We start from the raw sequence: 18,950 nt of genomic DNA, 5'->3' as shown, positions 1-18,950 counted from the left end.
TCTCGTGTTGGAGGCGTGTCAGAACATGTGGCGACACCATCAGTTCACTTATTTTATTTAATAGTTCATCATTTTGAGTTTGTGTTTAAACCCCTGACCTGTTTTAATCTTCAACTGCAGCTACAGGAAGTAGCGTAAGAGCACAAAAGTAAAAAGTTTGCAATACACCTCCTGCTTACGGCATCAGAATCATTGCAACATATTGAATCAGAACTCCTGTAGAATGATAGTATTGTATTAGGCTTGCCAATACACGGTCGCCATGTCTTTCACAGTTTAAATACATTATCAGACACACAGGATGACATTGTGACCTTGAGGGGCTCTGCAGAATAAAAGCTCCCAGAGGTGGTGTGTGTTACATTACCAGCTCTGATAAGGGATCGATCATTGATCACTGCTAATGTAATTAACCAGCAGCCAGGGGAGGGGGGGCTGTTTGCATGAGCCATGCATCTCAAATGATAATATGCTCACTGTACACACGTTTAGTCGAATTACACTTAATGTTGAAGCACTGATGTATTCAGACACACACAGTGGACGGTGTGTTAACACACTGTAAGTACAGGACGACCAACTGACATCTCTGGCACATTGACAGGGTTTGATCTGGACTCAAGTCACCTGACACACACACACACACACACACACACAGCTCCACGGCTCGGCTCCACCTCGCTCGGCGGGTGTGTGAAGAAGATCCAGCCCGTTATTTCAAGGTTATCTCCTGCACGAACCTCACTTCGCGGATCCTATGGGAATTCTGATAACCGCAGTTTTTCTTTGGGCTGCCGTCGGAGGTAAGCGTGCATCACATTCATTAAACAGCCACAGTGTGTGTGTGTGTGTGTGTGTGTGTGTGTGTGTGTGTGCTCGGTATGAAATGACGGTACAATATGAGAGTAGCGCTCAGCAGGCTGCACCGGAGACGAGCCTCATCCTTCACACACTCCTGCGCTATTGCTTTGGCCGCATGTAGCCTGTATGTTATGCTTTAAACAGAGCAAACTGAATGTTATAATACTTTACGAAGCAAACACAAGGACTATGATAACCTAATGGCGAAAGCCTCAGGGGTTTAGACTAATAGGCTAAACACAAGCGTTGTTACATAATTTGTTATGCGCCTACCTCTGTGTGTGTGTGTGTGTGTGTGTGTGTGTGTGTCTGCACAGACGGTGCTGTTACTGGCTGTGGTGGACATTTTAAACACAAACATATTTTTAGTGTTTGCTGGACCCCAAACTGTCATTGAACAACATAAATGCGAATTACAGCTCCGCACAGGTGAGGGACACGCGCCCAGCTGCAGCTGAAATGTGTTAATTAGGATGATTATAAAATATGTGTGGGCCACTAAAGTGTTAGAATCAGAGGGAAGTCTGCCTCACACAGACATGCGTGGGAACACAGGGAAAATACCAGTCTGTGCATAACCTGCATCCATTTATTACATTTTATCATTCTTCTTTCGGGTGTAATTAAATATAAAACACATTTTTAAAAACAGGTAGCAGCGTGAAAGCAAAATGCACTAGTTTAATAAAATGTGAAATATTATAAATATTAATAATAGAGCCGATTATAAACTGTTTATAGGTTTAAGATCTATTTAGTTGCCAATGTGCGTGAAGACTGTAATTGGTAATATAACAATCTGACTGTACCACTAAACAAACTGCAGATGTCCATTAAATGCCAACATGAGGAGTAATCTAATTCTAAAGTCATTACTGAGCATCTCTCAGCCCCTATAGGTAACCCTGACTCAGGTGAGTCCGGACTCAGGTGAGTCAAAGCAACATGGTGTTTCTGAAGATGCTTTCTGATTTTCTAACATTAACATGGTTGGGCAGCAGCAGGACAAGTCAATAAGGCCAGAGCCAGTCACAGCTTTAATTATGAGGCCAAGGTGTCCCAGATTACACACACACACACACACACACACACACACACACACACACACACACACACACACACACACACACACACACACACACACACACACACCATCACACACCATCACATGGACATGCAGAGGGTTAAACAGCTCACGTGCTGTAGAGGGTTCATCAGTGGCCGAGGTGTTGATTAGTCCTATTGATCCTCATCTGTGCTGATCTGCTTGTGTACTGACACAGACCACAGAGTTCAAATCACACGTACATCTGATACACATGGAGGTCAGTGAAGGGAGATTACATTCAGATTGATTTCATGTGGTTTGATGGTGTCAATTTGACAACAACCCTCTTTAGATCGTGACTGACGGTGCAGACGTTGAGCAGCATCACATGTTGTGCCTCATGAGTCCTGAGCTGCGAGCTGAACCTGGATCGTGATCCACAGCGACAGATTCAATGCATCTCCGTGAGAATACGCAGTGTGTGCACAGCTTAGAGTGCCTTTTGATGATCCACTGACAGGCGGGGATTGGTGACTGATTTAGCCCCGATGGGAAACTACCTGCGAGCTAAAGCCTTTGGGAGCAACCTGCAGATAGAGTGAGGGGGAGGGCGTTAAGCTTCTTTGCTGTGTCGCTTCACCACGGTAACTGTGCTTACCTTAATGAGGGAACAGCTCCACCCACGCCCGTGTGTGCAGGACAAGCCTAAGTGATGAAACAAGTTCATGTTGTTGCAGAAATGTTAAATATATTGATTTGTGTGACTCCATCTTCTCCCTGTATTTATGTTTTGTGCCTCAGTGGGAAGCCGGCCGGTGTCCTCCCCCCTGAATGATGCAAAGGTCAGAAACAAGTCCTTTTTATTTCCCCAGCTTCACGTTCATCGTTTCTTTTTTTAATTAGTCGACCTGATTGTGTGTTTGTGTTGTTTCTCCAGGTTGAATGTATTATTCAGGAGACGCTGAACGACGACGGCTCGCAGCACGCGTGTGGCCCCCAGCTAGCAGGTGACGGCTCATTATTTCTTCATCAATAATTGAATAACAGAATGTAAAGTTTAGAGCTGAAGTAATTATTCCGTCAGTCCACCGACAGGAAATCAATATTGTTTTAAACAAACATTTGCATTTGTCTTTTTTATATCATTGGAACTTTTGGGGGTTTTGGACACAATGTAGGACAAAACAAGACCTTTGGAGACGACTTGTGATGGACATTTATTTGACATTTTATAAACTAAATTCAAGCTGCAAAGATTGTTTGATTAGTTGTCAACTTTTAAATTAATCGGCAACTATTTTGATAATGGACTTATCGGTTTAAGAAAAGTTAAATGTAAACATCTTCTGGTGTCTTTGCTCCTCTGTGGCAGTAAACTGAACATCTTTGAGTTGTAGACATTTGAAGGCGACATCTTGGAAATACTGATCGACAACAGACGAATCAAACATGACAATAAAAGTTCATGTTTTATTGATTTGCTTTCAATTCAAGATTACATGAAAGTAGGAGATAATCCCAGTTTGTGATGGGTGTTTAGTTGACACTGTTGTATTGTTGAAGTGTTGTGTGGGATTATTCCTGCAGAGGAACTTGATGAAGTGCAAAGGCATCAGGGTCTGCTCGGGGAGCTGCAGAGACTCGCTGATGATGGTACGCACAAATTCACATTGACACACTTGTGGTGTTTTAACGCACTATTCTCTGCAACGACCAGAAGTGATGTCTTCAATCACACACATGCTCGTGCATTTTAACACAACACGGCACTGACTGTAGTCTGACTGTTGCAGAGAGAGACACGGAGCGAGACCACGGGAAGGAGCGCTATGAGTACAACCTGGCTGACGATGAGAGCGACTTCGAGCAGGGGGATGAGGAGACGAAGGAGGAGAGAGACGTGACCGACCTTCCAAAAGAGACGGAGGCAAAGAAAGACGACTTTAAAGAGGAAGACGACACCAAGGAGAAGATGATGGAGGAGCCACGGATCGAACACAGAGGGAGGGACACGGAAGAGGAGCGAGCCAAGGAGCTTGAGGAGCTGCTCGCTGAAGAGATCACCAAGAAAGGGAAGGACGAGAGGAACGACGAAGAGCTCAAAGAACTGCTGAAGGAGCTGAAGAAGAAACGCTACGAGGCGGTGAAGGAGAGGGAGATCCAGAAAGGCTCTGGAGCAGAGCAGGAGGAAGAGGCGGAGGAGAAGGAGGAGAAGGAGGAGAAAGAGGAGAAAGAGAAGGGGGAAGAAACAGCGGAGGACTTGGAGAAGCGGAGGATCGAGGATAGGAGGAAGAACGAGGTGGAGCTGATGGTGGAGAGGGAGAAGGTGGAGAAGGAGCTGAAGGAGCTGCTCAGAGAGAAGGAGAGCAAGAGCAAGATGGAGCAGGAGAAGGAGAGGAAGGAGAAGCAGGAGGAGCTGGACGAGCTCGTCAGGAAGATGAAGCGGGTGCAGGAGGAGGATGAGCAGGAGACGCTGGGCGGGAAGAAAGGGGACGGAGTGGACGAGAGGGCGGCAGAGGAGAAGAGCGAGAAGAAGGAGGGCGAAGACGATAAGGAGCCTGGGGAGAAAACAGAGAATGAAGTGAAGAAGAAGGAGGAGGCGGCAGAGCTGAAGGAGCCGCAGCAGAAGAGAGTGATGGAGAAAGCCAGCGACGAAGCCACGAAGCAGTTTGAGCGGGAGAGGTACAAGGGTGAAGAAGAGGAGGAGGAGGATGAGGACGAGGGAGATGAGGATGAATATGTCCGAGAGGATGACGAGGGGCAGGAGGAGGAAGACGATGAGGATGGTGATGTCGAGGAAGATGAAGGAGAGGTAGGTGCACTTAAAAAGTCCATTAATCTAAAAATAAAACTTTAGATAGTTTATTAGTTAAAATAATTAGAACTTAAGATAAATACAAAATAAATATTGCGTGTGTGTGCTGTGACATGTAGCTAGCATCCTCATACCCACAATGCAACACTCTACAGGCTCTCCCTGGTATGTACGTCCACCATGGAGGTCATGTGTCTGGTTCTGCAGTGCATCTGAACCACGGGGCGGACAGATGCATTATTCATCAGTTATAGAAACAGCTGACGGAGGTCTGCGCTCTCCTGGTGCCCTTCTAGTTACCGCTGTGAAGCTCTCCAAAGCTTTTAAACACAAGTTGTTATTATTCAGTATTTACAGGTATTTTAAAAAGTACTTGCAGTGTAATTAGTTTCTATGTCCCTCCCTCTATAACTACCAGAAGATACCCGATAAGTTTAGTTGTAAAACATGTTTGTAAGGCTGTAATCTAAAGCATTATTTTGTACTGCTGTGTCATATATTCTCATTTTCTTGTGACCGCAGGAGCTGCTGGAGATTGAAGCAGAGTTGCGCAAAGTCGCTAAAGAGCTGAGGGAGCTTCGCAGAGGATAAGACACAAATACACACACACACACACACACACACACACACACACACGCAACCCCTTTGTTGCATTCACAGTCACACATTCAGCTCACACATTTTGCAGCCTTCGAATCCCCACAGCACTCAGAGAAACGTCTGCAGATGTGAGTCTGTAAATGGACGTTAGTAGAAACTGAACTGTTGTTTTTCATTTCTGCTTTTAGATCGCCTGCAAAAGGCTTTCACCGTTTTGTTGACGCGTCTGAGTGTCGATGAAAAAGAGACTTTTCTAACTAATCCAAACTATATTTGCGTCCGCCTCCACTCGTGTCCCTGCCTCCGTACCTGTAAACGCTGTTTGTAAGGTAGACAGGTGATTTCAGTTGTAAACCGCCATGGATGCAAAGCATTTAGCACTTTTATTCATATGTTATTATTGACTGCAGATTGCCAACCACGTAAACAACATACTCTTTGAAATCTGAGTCATGAGCACTGACTGAATCATCCTCACTGGTGTGTGGTGGGGAAACAGAATCCCTACTATAAGTAAAATGTGTATTTAAATATATATTTTGTGCAATAACTGATGTTTAAGCTGTTCTGACTGTTAAGGATATGTATTACTGATATTTCTACACAGTCGTTATCTCCTAGAAACAGGGATTGTGTTTCATTTGGCTCTCGCACTGTTAAAAACCAGACTGTTTGTGACGAACAGGAAGCAGATCAGCGTAGAAGTTCTGACGTGTGTGTGTGTCAGATGTTTAGTTTTTCTTGAGCGTGGTGTGTGTTTGGCTACAGGATGTGAGGAGCTTACAAGGTCTAAAAGTGTCACTTCAGGTTCTCAGCCAGCTTTGCACTCTTATCTTAACAAGCCAAGGAGGAGTCGAGGGAAGATGGAGTCACTAAAGCCATTTTGTTTGTCTCAGTAACAGCAGCACAGACAATAACATTGATGCACGCTCAGTAGTGTTACGTCGCAGTTTCCGTGGCTGTCATGTCCTTTGTGTAAATATCAGATATCATGGTCTGTAAGCCAAGGTCATAGGAAATATGAAGCTACAGCGCCCCCAAGAGGACACTGGGTAGAAGTGCACACAGGGCAGGATTAACTGGGTTGCTTACTGCAATAACACAATATAGACAACAGCACATGTGAATGCAATAATTAGCCAAATAACGAATAATTTCATGTCTTTTAATATGTTATCAAAGTGCATCATAGCGTACTCGTATAGCAGATATAATCTCTTTTTCTACACAGCCAAGATTTACAGTACATTTATGTATTTGAACAGTAGCCGGGCGGTGAACTTGTGTAAACACGTAGAGATATAACACGATCAGTCAACACTGACGGGCTCCTTACTGTTCCAAAGAGGAGGTGGAAAATTAATGTACCGTTTTCTTTTTTCTATATTAGAGCAAAACATGTTTCCACAACATGTATCTTACAAACCAGCAAGAGAGATGTAGGATATGTGTGTGTTTCCAACAACAGGGGAGAACTAAAACGAGAACAAAGACACCATTTGTAATATTACTGGCCAATCAGAGTGCTGTATTCTGTGCCTGCTGTATCTTCTTCTATGCTACCTGTCAATCAATAAACGGAAAGTGTATTAAACATGTGTTTTCAAATCACTTAACGACATACAATTAGTAGTGTGATTTACATCAGTCATTTCACTTATAAATATCTTATTAAACTTATTAAAGTCTCGAGTTTGGTCCCAACAAAACAGTGAAAATGACTTAATTTGTCCAATAAACAATATACAATCCGTGATGTGCTCCTGAAGGGACTTAAAGGCCGGGTGTTGCAGCCGCTCCTGTAGTCTGTGTCGCCTGTTCGTCCAACACGGACTCGATGTGGCTGAGCAGGGCCGGGAAAAACTGAGGCACTCCCTCATAGCCTGGTGGAGAGAAGAGTGTGTAAGAACAGCACCGTGTGTGTGTGTGTGTGTACAGACCCTCGCACACATGCAGTATATCTATGAACTGTGAATGTGCTAGTCCGGCTGCGTTGGGAATACAAGCAGTAGCATTGCAGGGACAAGCACTTAAAGAAAACATATGCTAACACATGCTAACACATGCTAACACAGTAGTTCCCAAAGTGGGGGGCTAGAGCTATTGCAAGGGGGGGCCCTGCTAGCATAACATGGACAAGTTTGTGACAGGGCTCCCAGGGGGTAACATATGCTAACATATGCTAACATATGCTAAATCACTGTGCGGCTATTAACTAGCTAGCTACAGCTGACTTCAACAGTATTGTGTGCACCATGCGGCATCATTGGGCGGCTGTGGTTCAGGAGGAAGCGTCTTTGGGATACTGCTCCGTCTCTCTCTCCGATCACAAGACGCCAACGCTTTAGTGATTGATTATTCATGTTCCTGGCAATAATAAGAGACGTCTCTGCAACATACTGTAGATAAAGAAACGTGAATGTGTGTGTGTGTGTGTGTGTGTGTGTGTGTGTGAAAACGTGTGTGTGTGCAGCTGCAGTACCTGGAAAGATGTTGATGTCGATGACGGTGAGGGTGTGTGTGTGTATGTTGATGATGATGTCCACGCCGAACAGGGCCATGCCAAGCTGAACCCGGAGCTCTCTGACCAGGGCGGCCACGGCCTCAGAGCTGGGGGGGGGCAGGCCCGGCATCTGCTCGTCCAGCTTAGAGATCAGGAGGAAGAAAGGACATTTTGAGGGTGGATCTCAGCTCAGTCAGGAGACAAATGGGGGAATTTAGACGACTATGTGGAACCATTTAACCTTCAATGTTAACCTTCAATGACGTCACTCTATTTATACTACACCTGCTCGGGTTACGATGTCAAAGTGAGAGAGTGGGGGAGAAGTTAACGTAGACTTACTGCTGTGAGATCAGAGCTCGACTCTGGTTTGGACACCTGATGGCTGTTGAAGAAGATGGTCTTCCTGTCTGGAGGCGGAGAGGAAACACACATTGGATTGGATACAGGGAACAAATAGGGAAGGAAAGGAAATGTGACAGGAAAGGAAATTAAATGAAATGACAAGAAATGGGCGCAAAGGGAAGGAAAGTGAAGGGAAGGGCGACAGGAAAGGAAAGGACAAGGCAGATAAGGGGAGGAAAGGAATGGAGAAGACGGAAAAGGAAAGGAGAAGACAGGAAAGGAAAGGACAAGGCAGGTAAGGAAAGGAAAGGAGAAAACAGGAAAAGAAAAGGAAAGGAGAAGACAGGAAAGGAAAGGAAAGGAAAGGAGAAGACAGGAAAGGAAAGGACAAGGCAGGTAAGGAAAGGAAAGGAGAAGACAGGAAAAGGAAAGGAAAGGACAAGGCAGGAAAGGAAAGGATAAGGACAGGAAAGGAAAGGAGAAGGCAGGTAAGGAAAGGAAAGGAGAAGACAGGAAAGGAAAGGACAAGGCAGGGTAAGGAAAGGAGAAAACAGGAAAAGGAAAGGAAAGGAGAAGACAGGAAAGGAAAGGACAAGGCAGGTAAGGAAAGGAAAGGAGGGAAGAAAACAGGAAAAGGAAAGGAGAAGACAGGAAAGGAAAGGAGAAGACAGGAAAGGAAAGGAGAAAAACAGGAAAAGGAAAGGAAAGGAAAGGAGAAGAAGACAGGAAAGGAAAGGAGAAGACAGGAAAGGAAAGGACAAGGCAGGAAAGGAAAGGAAAGGAAAGGAAAAACAGGAAAAGGAAAGGAAAGGACAAGGCAGGAAAGGAAAGGAGAATACAGGAAAAGGAAAGGAAAGGAGAAGACAGGAAAGGAAAGGACAAGGCAGGTAAGGAAAGGAAAGGAGAAGACAGGAAAGGAAAGGACAAGGCAGGTAAGGAAAGGAGAAGACAGGAAAAGGAAAGGAAAGGAAAGGAGAAGACAGGAAAAGGAAAGGACAAGGCAGGTAAGGAAAGGAAAGGAGAAGACAGGAAAAGGAAAGGAAAGGAAAGGAGAAGACAGGAAAGGAAAGGACCAAGGCAGGTAAGGAAAGGAGAAGACAGGAAAAGGAAAGGAAAGGAAAGGAGAAGACAGGGAAAGGAAAGGAAAGGACAAGGCAGGTAAGGAAAGGAGAAGACAGGAAAAGGAAAGGAAAGGAAAGGAGAAGACAGGGAAAGGAAAGGAAAGGACAAGGCAGGAAAGGGAAGGAGAAGACATTAAAGGGGGCAAAGGGAATGAAAATGAAAGGAAAAGGGAAGGACAATAAAGGAAAGGAAGGACATGAACAAAAAGCATCTGATATATTTGTAGGTGCAGACTGACCACAAGGACCAGACGGGAAGTTCTTGAGTGAAGGCCTCTCGACGCAGAAGTGTCTGTCTCCCACCACAAACACCTTGTGCAGAACTGCTCCGTGGTTGACGAAGCTCTGGAGCACGCAGGGAGCGTGGACATCAGCCAGACTCCCTGCACTGAAGATCAGAGACATCTGCAAGACACACAGATATAAGTTTAAAACAGAAAACAAACATGAAAGCTACAAGTTGAAGCTACTCACCTCGTGGGAAAGTGAGCCGTGCGCCACTCGGGTTTTACAAACTGGGGGTCAACAGAGAAAAAGAGGAAGAGTTTGTGTGTGCCGTCATACATCGTGAGGAAGCAAGTGTGAGAATCTGAAAACCTGAGAGGAGTGTTCAGGGGGTTAACACACCACTGAACATCCACTACACTGCAAATATGCAAACAGGGAATTATCTAATGCTACGTTTTAGTAACTTGAGGATAAATCTACACACACAAAAGACAAAGTTAGTCAAATCAACACGTAAATGTGTTTGTTTGGATGTTTTCTTCAGCCTCACGTTTAAGTTAGACACTGAAACAAGGAGACAGAGAGACGGAGAGTGAACTGACTGAGAGGAAAGCTGAGGCCCCGCGTCGTCACAGCGTGTTGAACGGACGACAGGTCACTGTGGATCTCCAGGTAAGGAGGACTGCAGACGCGCCAGTCTGTTGGAAATAATGAATAATGGGAAAAGCGTTAATATGTACGAGCAGTGAAGGCTGTCCTGTCTGTAAAACTGCAAGTCATTAAAAAAAGACTAAATCTAAGTCGACTTTTACCAAAACGAGCATTTAGTCGACTAAGAGGGGGCGGCGGTTCACCTCGGAGTGATTTGTGCAGCTTGCTCATGATCCGATAAGAGGCAAAGCGGTCCAGCAGCTGGGTCATGGCGGGCAGGGGGTCCAGAAGAACTGTGCTGGGATGAGCGGACATGAAGCTCTGTAATGCAAAAGACAGAAGGAATCTCACAGCTGATCGTGAACAAGCACACAGCTTCAGAAACACGATGGGAAATAAACATAAAGATGGTTCTTGTAAAAGCCTTACCTGGAAGTTGGCGAGGAGCTGCTGTGATTGGCTGTCGTGCTCAGCCTCCACGATGACGTCAGACAGTTTGTGAACGATGACATCGAAGGGTCCCTGGGGCGCCAGTGGCTGAGCGAGGTCGATCTGACGGAGGAAAAAAACACACTTTGGATCATGTTTGAGAGAGTATGTCAATATAATAAAGGTGCCATATGATACTTAGCATTATAAAACAAATAGTTCCGGTCCTGGATTATGATGTAGCCGTTGTAAAATACTCACAGCTGTGACCACATTGCATCAGTTTTATTGTTTATTTTGATTTACTGGGGGGGCGAAGTGTGGATAAGAGATGGCTATGGTTTCAGTCATGACGTTGGAGAGATATCCTCGCTAACCTGGTGATATCCAGATACATGAGAACAATCACCCAAAGCATGCTTTCCTCTGCGTCTGAGTGCTTCCTGTAACCGTTCTGCTAAATGTCCCTGAAGAACTACATTGGTTGGTGGAAGAACAATTAAATGATTGCATTGTTTTGTATATTTAGTAACCGTCTTATAAAAGCACTAAGCCACGAGAAGTCGTGGTTTCACAGGGAACTCGTAGCTAAGAGAGGCGCTGCACTCACTTCAAGTGCTAACCCTTAGATTAGTTCCCACGTGTGAAGGTCCTGTTTGTGCACGTGTGAGTACTCGGGCGTGTGTTTGTGGAATGTGCATAACAACAGAGTAATAAATGTTATTTCCCATTGAAGGACTTGAAGGACATTCTTTTTGTTCTTGAAAAGCCGGTGTAACTACTAACGCTAACAATAGCGCTGCTCCGCCTGTCACTGTGGAACAACAGCAAACATGGCCGGACCAGTTACTCCTGTGCTGAACGTCAGTTTCTTCTGTTTGTCATGACATCCAGTACATGACAGGAGACTTTCAGCGTGAAGTTCTTGCAATTTAAAGCACATTTTCTGACAAAAAGTACTTGAAAAGTTTCTCATTTCAGTCGAAAAACATTTTTCATTAGATGCATTTTAATGCAAAACAAAGTTAGCTTTAGATAACTCTTTGTTTGCATATTTAAACATTACATTTCAGAAAACTGGTAACAATATTGTTTAAATGTAAGTAATCAACCGAGGATTCTTCTATTAACATAAAGCACACTTTCCAGCTTCATTCTTATATATATATATATATATATATATATATATATATATATATATATATATATATATATATATATATATATATTCTAAAGCTTTTATTGAGTTGTTTGTTCATAAATCATTCAGATCCTGATCCGAAGAACATTCGATTCCTAAAAACATGGAGAAAATGGATTTTTGTTATGGTTGTTTCTGATTTACAGGATTGTAATTCTCCTGAAATGCACCACTGCTGCAGTATAAAGTCTGATTGAGGCTACTTACATCATTAGTTGTGTTTGCCTACAATGTGGGGAAAGGTGAAATCTGTATTGTGAGTAAAAGTCTCTCTTGTGCTCCTGTGCAGATATTCAGGCAGCCATTGTTCACAGATTTGCTACTTGCAGAGTGTAAGAAGGAGCTGCAGGTGGCTGTGACATGGATCACTAAAGCTGTGGACCTCTGTACATGACGTGTGTGTGTGTGTGTGTGTGTGTGTGTGTGTGTGTGTGTGTGTGTGTGTGTGTGTGTGTACAGTGTTCCCAAACTGCGGTCACTACTGTCATACTTTAACAGCTTAACCTGTAAAATAAAATGCTAAAATCCTGCATCCCACCGCACACTTGGCCCTTCTTCATCCCTTCATTATACATCTTTAATATGATGTCATGGATATGTGGTGAAAACACTTACCTCCACAACTTCCACGCCATGGCCCCTGCAGGAAGAATACTGACATGTTTATATTTTAATGGCGAGGATAACACCGTGGGGATAATTAGTGCAGCAATAAAGCGTCACATGGAGAGATTATCACTCTGGTGATAAAGAGTTGCTCAACTGTGTATTATAGTGAGGGAGTTATTACATTAAAGTCAAACTAAATCAATACTTTTACTGTTTTACTTCACATCAAAGTAATACCTCCGTTTAGAAATACTTTGTTTTAGTATGTACTGAAAAGTACAATGTCCTGTTTCAGAATAATATACATTATATTGTTGGATTATAATTATTGATGCATGCATTGATGTATCTCAACCTATAATAATAAATGATATATACTTTTTAGATTTAATTTTGTATCATTAATCTGAATCTGAATGCAGTAAAAAGTACAATATTTGCCTCTTAAGTGTACTAAAGTACAACACTGGAGTAAATAGAGGCTGCTTAGTTACTGTCCACTGATACAAGGACATTTAAAAGAGAATAGAAGAAATAAAAACATTTCAAAATAAAAGAAATGAGTAATATCTTCAGGCTTTAAGGGGCTCTACTATGAGACAAGCTGCTCTGAATAAAAAAATGTTTTAAAGTCAACTTACGCACAGAAGTCTGCAAACGCGTCCAGGTTGACCCTCCTGCGCTTCTTCGCGCTGAGGCAGAATCCAACCCTGCGGCCCGACATCAGGCTGCGTGTGAGCGCCACGGAGAGAGGGGTGTGCGTCGGTGCCTCGCTCCTCTCCATTCAACCCTCCCCTTAATACTTCTGCCTTTACCAGTCCCTCTGTCTTCCAAGAAGCGCGTCTCCAGATCCATATCTTCCGTCCACATAAGTGGGAAAAGACTGAGAGAGAGAGAGAGAGAGAGAGAGAGAGCCAGTCTAACTAGTAATGTCACCTGACTTCCTTATTGCTGCCATCCAATAATAATGAATAAGGCCAGTGGTGCAGCTGCACATCACAGAGCTGTAACAGAAAGAGAAAGTAAAACACAACCCCCAGAAGTAACTCCATGATCCCGCTGTAGCAGCTCGAGCACGCAGTTTCCTATTAACCGTGTAGAAGAATCGGTTAGTTATTAGTTAGTTATTATTATTATTCAGGGAGATTTTAAAGATACTTTAAGAGCCGTGAAGTTCACCTGAGGTCACCAACATGTCGCGAGGTTCAAACCCAGGTTTCGACCGACACATCACCATCTTTTCACCGGAGGGCCGCCTCTACCAAGTCGGTAAGAGAACATACCTGTTACTGCACACGAGAAGTGCGCTACTGTTACCGACTTAGTGGGGAACGTGTTGCGTCTGTTAGAGTCATAACGTGCACACAAATGTTACATGTAGGTATATGTTATACATGTATAGTATGTTAAGTTCATTACTCTCAGTGGTGGGATGTAGTTAAGCCTACTGTTATGCTACTTTATACTTCTACTCCACTACATCTCACATAATAAACTTAAATTACTGGTTGTATATAGTGCATAATGAGATTATCATAGGTTTAGCAACAGCAATATATCTGCTAAGTATAGCTCCAGTTCTACCAGCTGCAACCAGTACTTTTACATTTACGTTACTTTAAGTACATATTGATGTTTCTTTACTTAAGTTACATTTTTCACGCAGTATTTTCTACACTGTGGTATTACTGGTAACCCAGATATTGCTGTGCAAGGTTAACAGGTTATTAAATACATTAAAACAACTTCTATTAAATGTGTATTTGTTCTGTCTGTGTGTCACATGTCCTGCAGAGTACGCCTTCAAAGCAGTCTGCCAGAGCGGGATGACGTCTGTGGGGGTCCGGGGGACAGACAGCGCTGTGGTGGTCACACTAAAGAAAATACCTGTAAGATAATACACACACACACACACACACACACACACACACACACACACACACACACACACACTTGGATGATGAGGATCTGAGTCCAAGCGAAACAGGAAGCCTCGCAAGAGTTGTGACTCCAGCATTTTGCTGACTTGAGAGAAATAAGGAACAAGATACTGCGCCATCAAAGATCCAGTTCTCACATTACAAAGAGACGAAAGAACTAAAGAGAATAAAAGATGTATTTTGTTCATTGTCTGTTCATTTTAATGTCTCATCATCATAATCAGAGATGATGAGTCAGTAATATCTGATCATAGTGTGTTCGTTGTAAATGCAGCGTTCATGTTTCCACATGCACAGTGATGCATCGAGGTGTGTCGGCACAATATCATTTTGTTGTCTGTTTTCGCGTCCTGCAGGACAAGCTGCTGGACCCGTCCACTGTGACCAACATATTCAAGCTGACCCCTCGCATCGGCTGTGTGATGACGGGGCAAGGAGGTGTGTATCAGTGTTCCAGTACCTGGGATATAAATATATAATCACCATGAACAAATGAGACCGGGATTAAGATGACTTTTGTTTTATATCTTACATGAGAAAGCTTTATTTTAATGGATAATAGACAGCTGGTAGCTGATAGTGTAATCAGGGTTGTAATGGTATAAGATTTACACTGTAAATACAATAATCGTCACAGAAAATATCACCGTATTACACTATTATTATTATTTATATTATTATTATTATTATTATTTTACTATAATAATTTGTATTATTATAAGTATTTTAATTGTTATTATAATTATTTTAAAATTATTATTATTATCATCATTATTATTATTTAAAATAATAATAATTACAAATGAATTATAATAAAAAGAATAATAATAATACATATTAAAATATAATATTTATTATTATTATTATTTTTATTATTATTCTTTTATTATAATCATTTGTATTATTATAAGTATTTTAATTGTTATTATAATTTGTTTTAATTATTATTATTATTATTATTATGATTTTATTATTATTGTTATTATTATTATCATTATTATTATTAATAATAATAATTATTATTGTCAATATTATCAGAGGATTGAGAACAGAATTGTGACAATAAACAGAATTATAAACCTTATTAACTACCAAATGTAACAAAACTTGAGCTTTGAGCTTTTAAAATAATGTCCTTTGATTATTAACAATTATTATTTACTGCAGGTTCTCCTGTCTGCACCTTTAACTCACACACTCACACACTTCTGTCCGTTCTTTTCAATACCGCAGATAATAAAATGTATGATAACTGTCAGCTTTAACAACCCTCAGTGTAAAAGTGTTTATTCGTCTTAGTGTACTGTGATTATTACCGGTATATCTGGAAGATCATATACATTTAATATTTAAAAAGTGACTCTGTCCCTCCTCTTCCTTCTTGTGCAGCGGACAGTCACTCCCAGGTTCACCGGGCACGAGTGGAAGCAGGAGAATGGAAGTATAAGTTTGGTTACGACATCACGGCGGACGTGTTGTGTCGCAGGTTGGCCGAAATCTCCCAGGTGTACACGCAAAACGCTGAGATGAGGCCTCTTGGCTGCTGTGAGTATTATTGCTGCCTCGTCGTTTCAGTTCCTCTCGTTAGCCCTGCACTCACCAGACCTCTGCTCACCTGTTCCCACGTCCCCATTAGTTACCTGTACGGGTCCACCTGCTCTGTTCCTTTGTTGTTCTCTTCTGTTTCCTGTTTGCCTCTCAACTCTCCTGCTGTTTCCTGCCTGTCTTTCAGATTCAAAGCCTTTATGCCATTTCAATTAAATCACTGCGTCCTCTTTCATCTGTGTTTGGGTCCTTCCCCTGCTGCCTGCTCTCCGATGTGTAACGTTCTGTATTAATAGATTCATTAATTGATCTATAAAATGTCAGGAAATAGATAAATGTTCTTTAAATGTGTTGTTTTGTCAGTCCAAAACACAAATATATTCACTTTAATATGATGTAAAACAGAGAAAAGCAGGAACTCTCCATATTTGAGAGGCTGAAAACTATTTTGCAGGAAAGATAACTCTATAGACGAATGTTGCAGCTCTAAAAGTCTTCCTGCCTCCGCCCAGTGACGTCATGCAGTGACGTAGTTGGATGCAAGGAAGAACTACAAACTACTTCCTGGTTCTCTCCACTGGCTTTGTTTCCAACAAACAAATGGCCTCCCAAAATATAAGTGCATTTGATGTTATGGATGAGGATACATTTCGCAGTGTCATGGCTGACTTGGATATTAAGCCATATTTATTTGAGGGAGATTTGAGATAAATCAGAAGCACACGCAATGCATTCTGGTACATGTAGGCACTGCAGGCACGGCTCCGCGAGCAGGAGAACGCAGCTTTCTCCCACACTGAGAAATGATTGGACGTCCACATAAACGCTGGCACATTCTCCCTTTAAATCTCTCATCCCACGGCTCGTAGTTTTATTTATTTAGTTTGCGTATTCCACTCACCTTCCACCCTCCTCCCTCCACAGGTATGACCATGGTGGCCATGGACCCCCAGCAGGGTCCTGTGCTGTATAAGTGTGACCCCGCAGGCTACTACTGCGGCTTCAGAGCCACAGCAGTCGGGGCCAAACACATAGAGGCCAACAGCTACCTGGAGAAGAAACTGAAGAAGAAGCCTGAACTGACCCACGACAGGACCGTTCAGGTGAAGCTTTGATGTAAATCAGAGGCGTCCGTGTGTTGGAGCCAATCAGCACACTCATCTAACTCTCTGTATTTCCAGCTGGCTATATCCTGTCTGTCCTCCGTCCTGTCTTTGGACTTCAAGCCCGACGACCTGGAGATCGGCGTGGTCACCGAGGATAAACCCAAGTTCAGGTAACGTCAGTCAGACCTGTAAATATAAGTGCTTCACGAAGGCAGCGAAATAAAATGCACAATCCATAAATATTTATTCTCATTAGATATTTTAAAGGGATGAGAGCGGGCTGATGCAGTTCATCATGCATAATACACATGATGCACAACAGAAAGGAAATTAAAAGTAAGATGAGGAAAAGCTCTCCATCAACCGCATGTTTTAGGGAAGGGACTTAAAGGAGATCTCCGACGTGCACATCGTTCCACAGCCTCAGTCGTGCTCGAGGATCTCAAAGTATGCATCCATGTACGGGACTAAGCGATAAAGCCGGGAGACATCCGGGGAGCCGCTGTACAGAGGCTGTGATTACAACACTGATAACTCACTTCTTGTTGTTTATCCCTTTAACGAAGGTTGTTCTTTCTCCTCACCTCCCCCCTCCCCCCTCCCCCCTCCTGTAGGATGCTGTCGGAGGCAGAGATAGACGCCCACCTGGTTGCCATCGCAGAACGGGATTAAAGACGCCCTCGCAAAGTTCAAACCTGCGATTCATCATCGTAGTATTTCATTTGTAGTCATTAGTCTGCAGGCAAAAGTACACACCTGTGTGTGTGTGTGTGTGTGTGTAGGATATTCATGCACACCTGAAGAAGAGTTATTAAACACTAAAATAAGTTTAATTTCTAATGTTTTACCAGGTATTTCTAGTCGGCTTTAAAAACAATTCAACACAAACAACTCGTAATAATAATAATGTGTAACTTCTGGCACAAGCAACACATTCCTCAAACATGACTCTTTATTTTGACTTTCTCTGGTTTTGTTTGGACGTGTAAAGAATATTATATATATATATATATATATATATATATATATATATATATATAATATTATGATCATCATCTGCACTCATTTTTAAACAGCTGTTATAATAAAATTAAATAGAAAAATGTTTTGCATTAAATGAAATAGTTAATGATTTGACTTTGAGTTTATTTCCCTTCATCCTGATGGAACAACATTCCCCTGGTTGAGCAGCAGGTGGCGTCAGTGAGGTGTTACCTGAGGCTGACCGGGAGAAGCACGAGCACAAGCACGATATTAATGTGTTTTATATCATTTAGATAAGGGCTGCAAGATATGAGGAAAATAAGTGATAAGGTTGAATATCATGAATCACAATATTACTTGAGATAAATAGATATTAAAGTTTACTCAGTTCTGCTGCTTTCAGTTTATTTACACATTTATTATTATTATTATTATTATTATTATTATTATTATTATTATTATTACCATTATTATTATTATTATTATTATTATTATTATTATTATCGTTATTATTATTATTATTATTGCTAGAAAACAACAAATTGAATAAAACAAATTAAATGAAATTATTCTTATTAATTTTATTAAACTAATTGAATATTAAACTGCACAGAAAAAGGCACCAAACAATTAAAAGTTACATTTTAGGTGCAGTTCATCAACCTTTTTGCATTGACAACATAAAATGATATATTGGCCATAATGATATAAAAACATATATTTTATTGTACTTTCACATTTAAATAAATAGAGCTGGAAACATGTATGTGCTGCATTCCTGTTATTATCCAAATCTGTGCATCTAAATACGACTGCTCCTTATTCTCAGAGCTGCTAGAAGCTAAAGATAAATACACCTGCATCAGATCAGCAGAGAACTTCACTTTCACGTTGTGCTATATATATATATATATATATATATATATATATATATTTAGATATATATATATTCCTGCTAGCTACC

General features: G+C 42.0%; 3 protein-coding genes across 6 annotated transcripts; 2 read left to right on the top strand and 1 right to left on the bottom strand.

The window, feature by feature from the left end:
- The first annotated feature begins 637 nt into the window (after positions 1 to 637).
- Positions 638 to 6,206, top strand: LOC115017675 (DNA ligase 1-like). 2 transcript variants are annotated; one of them, XM_029446339.1, is made up of 6 exons: positions 638 to 803; positions 2,711 to 2,751; positions 2,847 to 2,916; positions 3,473 to 3,562; positions 3,703 to 4,721; positions 5,247 to 6,206. In XM_029446339.1, the coding sequence occupies exons 1-6, from the start codon at positions 758 to 760 to the stop codon at positions 5,313 to 5,315; spliced, it is 1,335 nt and encodes a 444-aa protein (XP_029302199.1). In that variant the 5' UTR covers positions 638 to 757; the 3' UTR covers positions 5,316 to 6,206. The 2 variants fall into 2 exon arrangements, with proteins under 2 accessions (XP_029302199.1, XP_029302200.1); XM_029446340.1 differs by having other exon boundaries at positions 641 to 803; positions 3,497 to 3,562.
- Positions 6,207 to 6,220: 14 nt separating this feature from the next.
- On the bottom strand, positions 6,221 to 13,312 carry LOC115017677 (inositol-tetrakisphosphate 1-kinase-like). 3 transcript variants are annotated; one of them, XR_003833272.1, is made up of 11 exons: positions 13,053 to 13,312; positions 12,418 to 12,442; positions 10,602 to 10,724; positions 10,376 to 10,493; positions 10,124 to 10,219; positions 9,768 to 9,808; positions 9,533 to 9,698; positions 8,170 to 8,237; positions 7,807 to 7,969; positions 7,579 to 7,723; positions 7,075 to 7,207 (listed from the first exon to the last, which is right to left on the bottom strand). XR_003833272.1 is itself a non-coding variant. In XM_029446341.1 (10 exons), the coding sequence occupies exons 1-10, from the start codon at positions 13,193 to 13,195 to the stop codon at positions 7,098 to 7,100; spliced, it is 1,053 nt and encodes a 350-aa protein (XP_029302201.1). In that variant the 5' UTR covers positions 13,196 to 13,312; the 3' UTR covers positions 6,221 to 7,097. The 3 variants fall into 3 exon arrangements, 1 of the variants encoding a protein (XP_029302201.1); XR_003833273.1 differs by having other exon boundaries at positions 7,579 to 7,691; XM_029446341.1 differs by lacking the exon at positions 7,579 to 7,723 and having other exon boundaries at positions 6,221 to 7,207.
- A 105-nt stretch (positions 13,313 to 13,417) lies between these two features.
- LOC115017678 (proteasome subunit alpha type-6-like) lies at positions 13,418 to 18,379 on the top strand. Its single transcript, XM_029446343.1, has 7 exons — positions 13,418 to 13,680; positions 14,206 to 14,300; positions 14,708 to 14,789; positions 15,741 to 15,896; positions 16,821 to 16,999; positions 17,078 to 17,172; positions 17,617 to 18,379. Exons 1-7 carry the CDS (start codon positions 13,605 to 13,607, stop codon positions 17,672 to 17,674), a joined length of 741 nt encoding a protein of 246 aa, XP_029302203.1. The 5' UTR covers positions 13,418 to 13,604; the 3' UTR covers positions 17,675 to 18,379.
- Positions 18,380 to 18,950: the final 571 nt, after the last annotated feature.

The sequence above is a fragment of the Cottoperca gobio genome, chromosome 13 (genome assembly GCF_900634415.1).
Source record: "Cottoperca gobio chromosome 13, fCotGob3.1, whole genome shotgun sequence".
Lineage (NCBI taxonomy): Eukaryota > Metazoa > Chordata > Actinopteri > Perciformes > Bovichtidae > Cottoperca > Cottoperca gobio.
This window is presented reverse-complemented; position numbering and strand designations above follow the sequence as displayed.

Coding starts and splice junctions, on each gene's coding strand:
- LOC115017675 (XM_029446339.1), top strand. CDS start 758: ATGGGAATTCTGATAACCGCAGTTTTTCTTTGGGCTGCCGTCGGAG. Junction 2,752..2,846: donor CCCCCCTGAATGATGCAAAG/GTCAGAAACAAG, acceptor TTGTTTCTCCAG/GTTGAATGTATTATTCAGGA. Junction 2,917..3,472: donor GTGTGGCCCCCAGCTAGCAG/GTGACGGCTCAT, acceptor GTATTGTTGAAG/TGTTGTGTGGGATTATTCCT.
- LOC115017677 (XM_029446341.1), bottom strand. CDS start 13,195: ATGGAGAGGAGCGAGGCACCGACGCACACCCCTCTCTCCGTGGCGCTC. Junction 9,809..10,123: donor GGGCCTCAGCTTTCCTCTCA/GTCAGTTCACTC, acceptor GTTGACCCCCAG/TTTGTAAAACCCGAGTGGCG. Junction 8,238..9,532: donor CTTCCCGTCTGGTCCTTGTG/GTCAGTCTGCAC, acceptor CTCCGCCTCCAG/ACAGGAAGACCATCTTCTTC.
- LOC115017678 (XM_029446343.1), top strand. CDS start 13,605: ATGTCGCGAGGTTCAAACCCAGGTTTCGACCGACACATCACCATCTTT. Junction 13,681..14,205: donor GGGCCGCCTCTACCAAGTCG/GTAAGAGAACAT, acceptor CATGTCCTGCAG/AGTACGCCTTCAAAGCAGTC. Junction 17,000..17,077: donor CCCACGACAGGACCGTTCAG/GTGAAGCTTTGA, acceptor CTGTATTTCCAG/CTGGCTATATCCTGTCTGTC.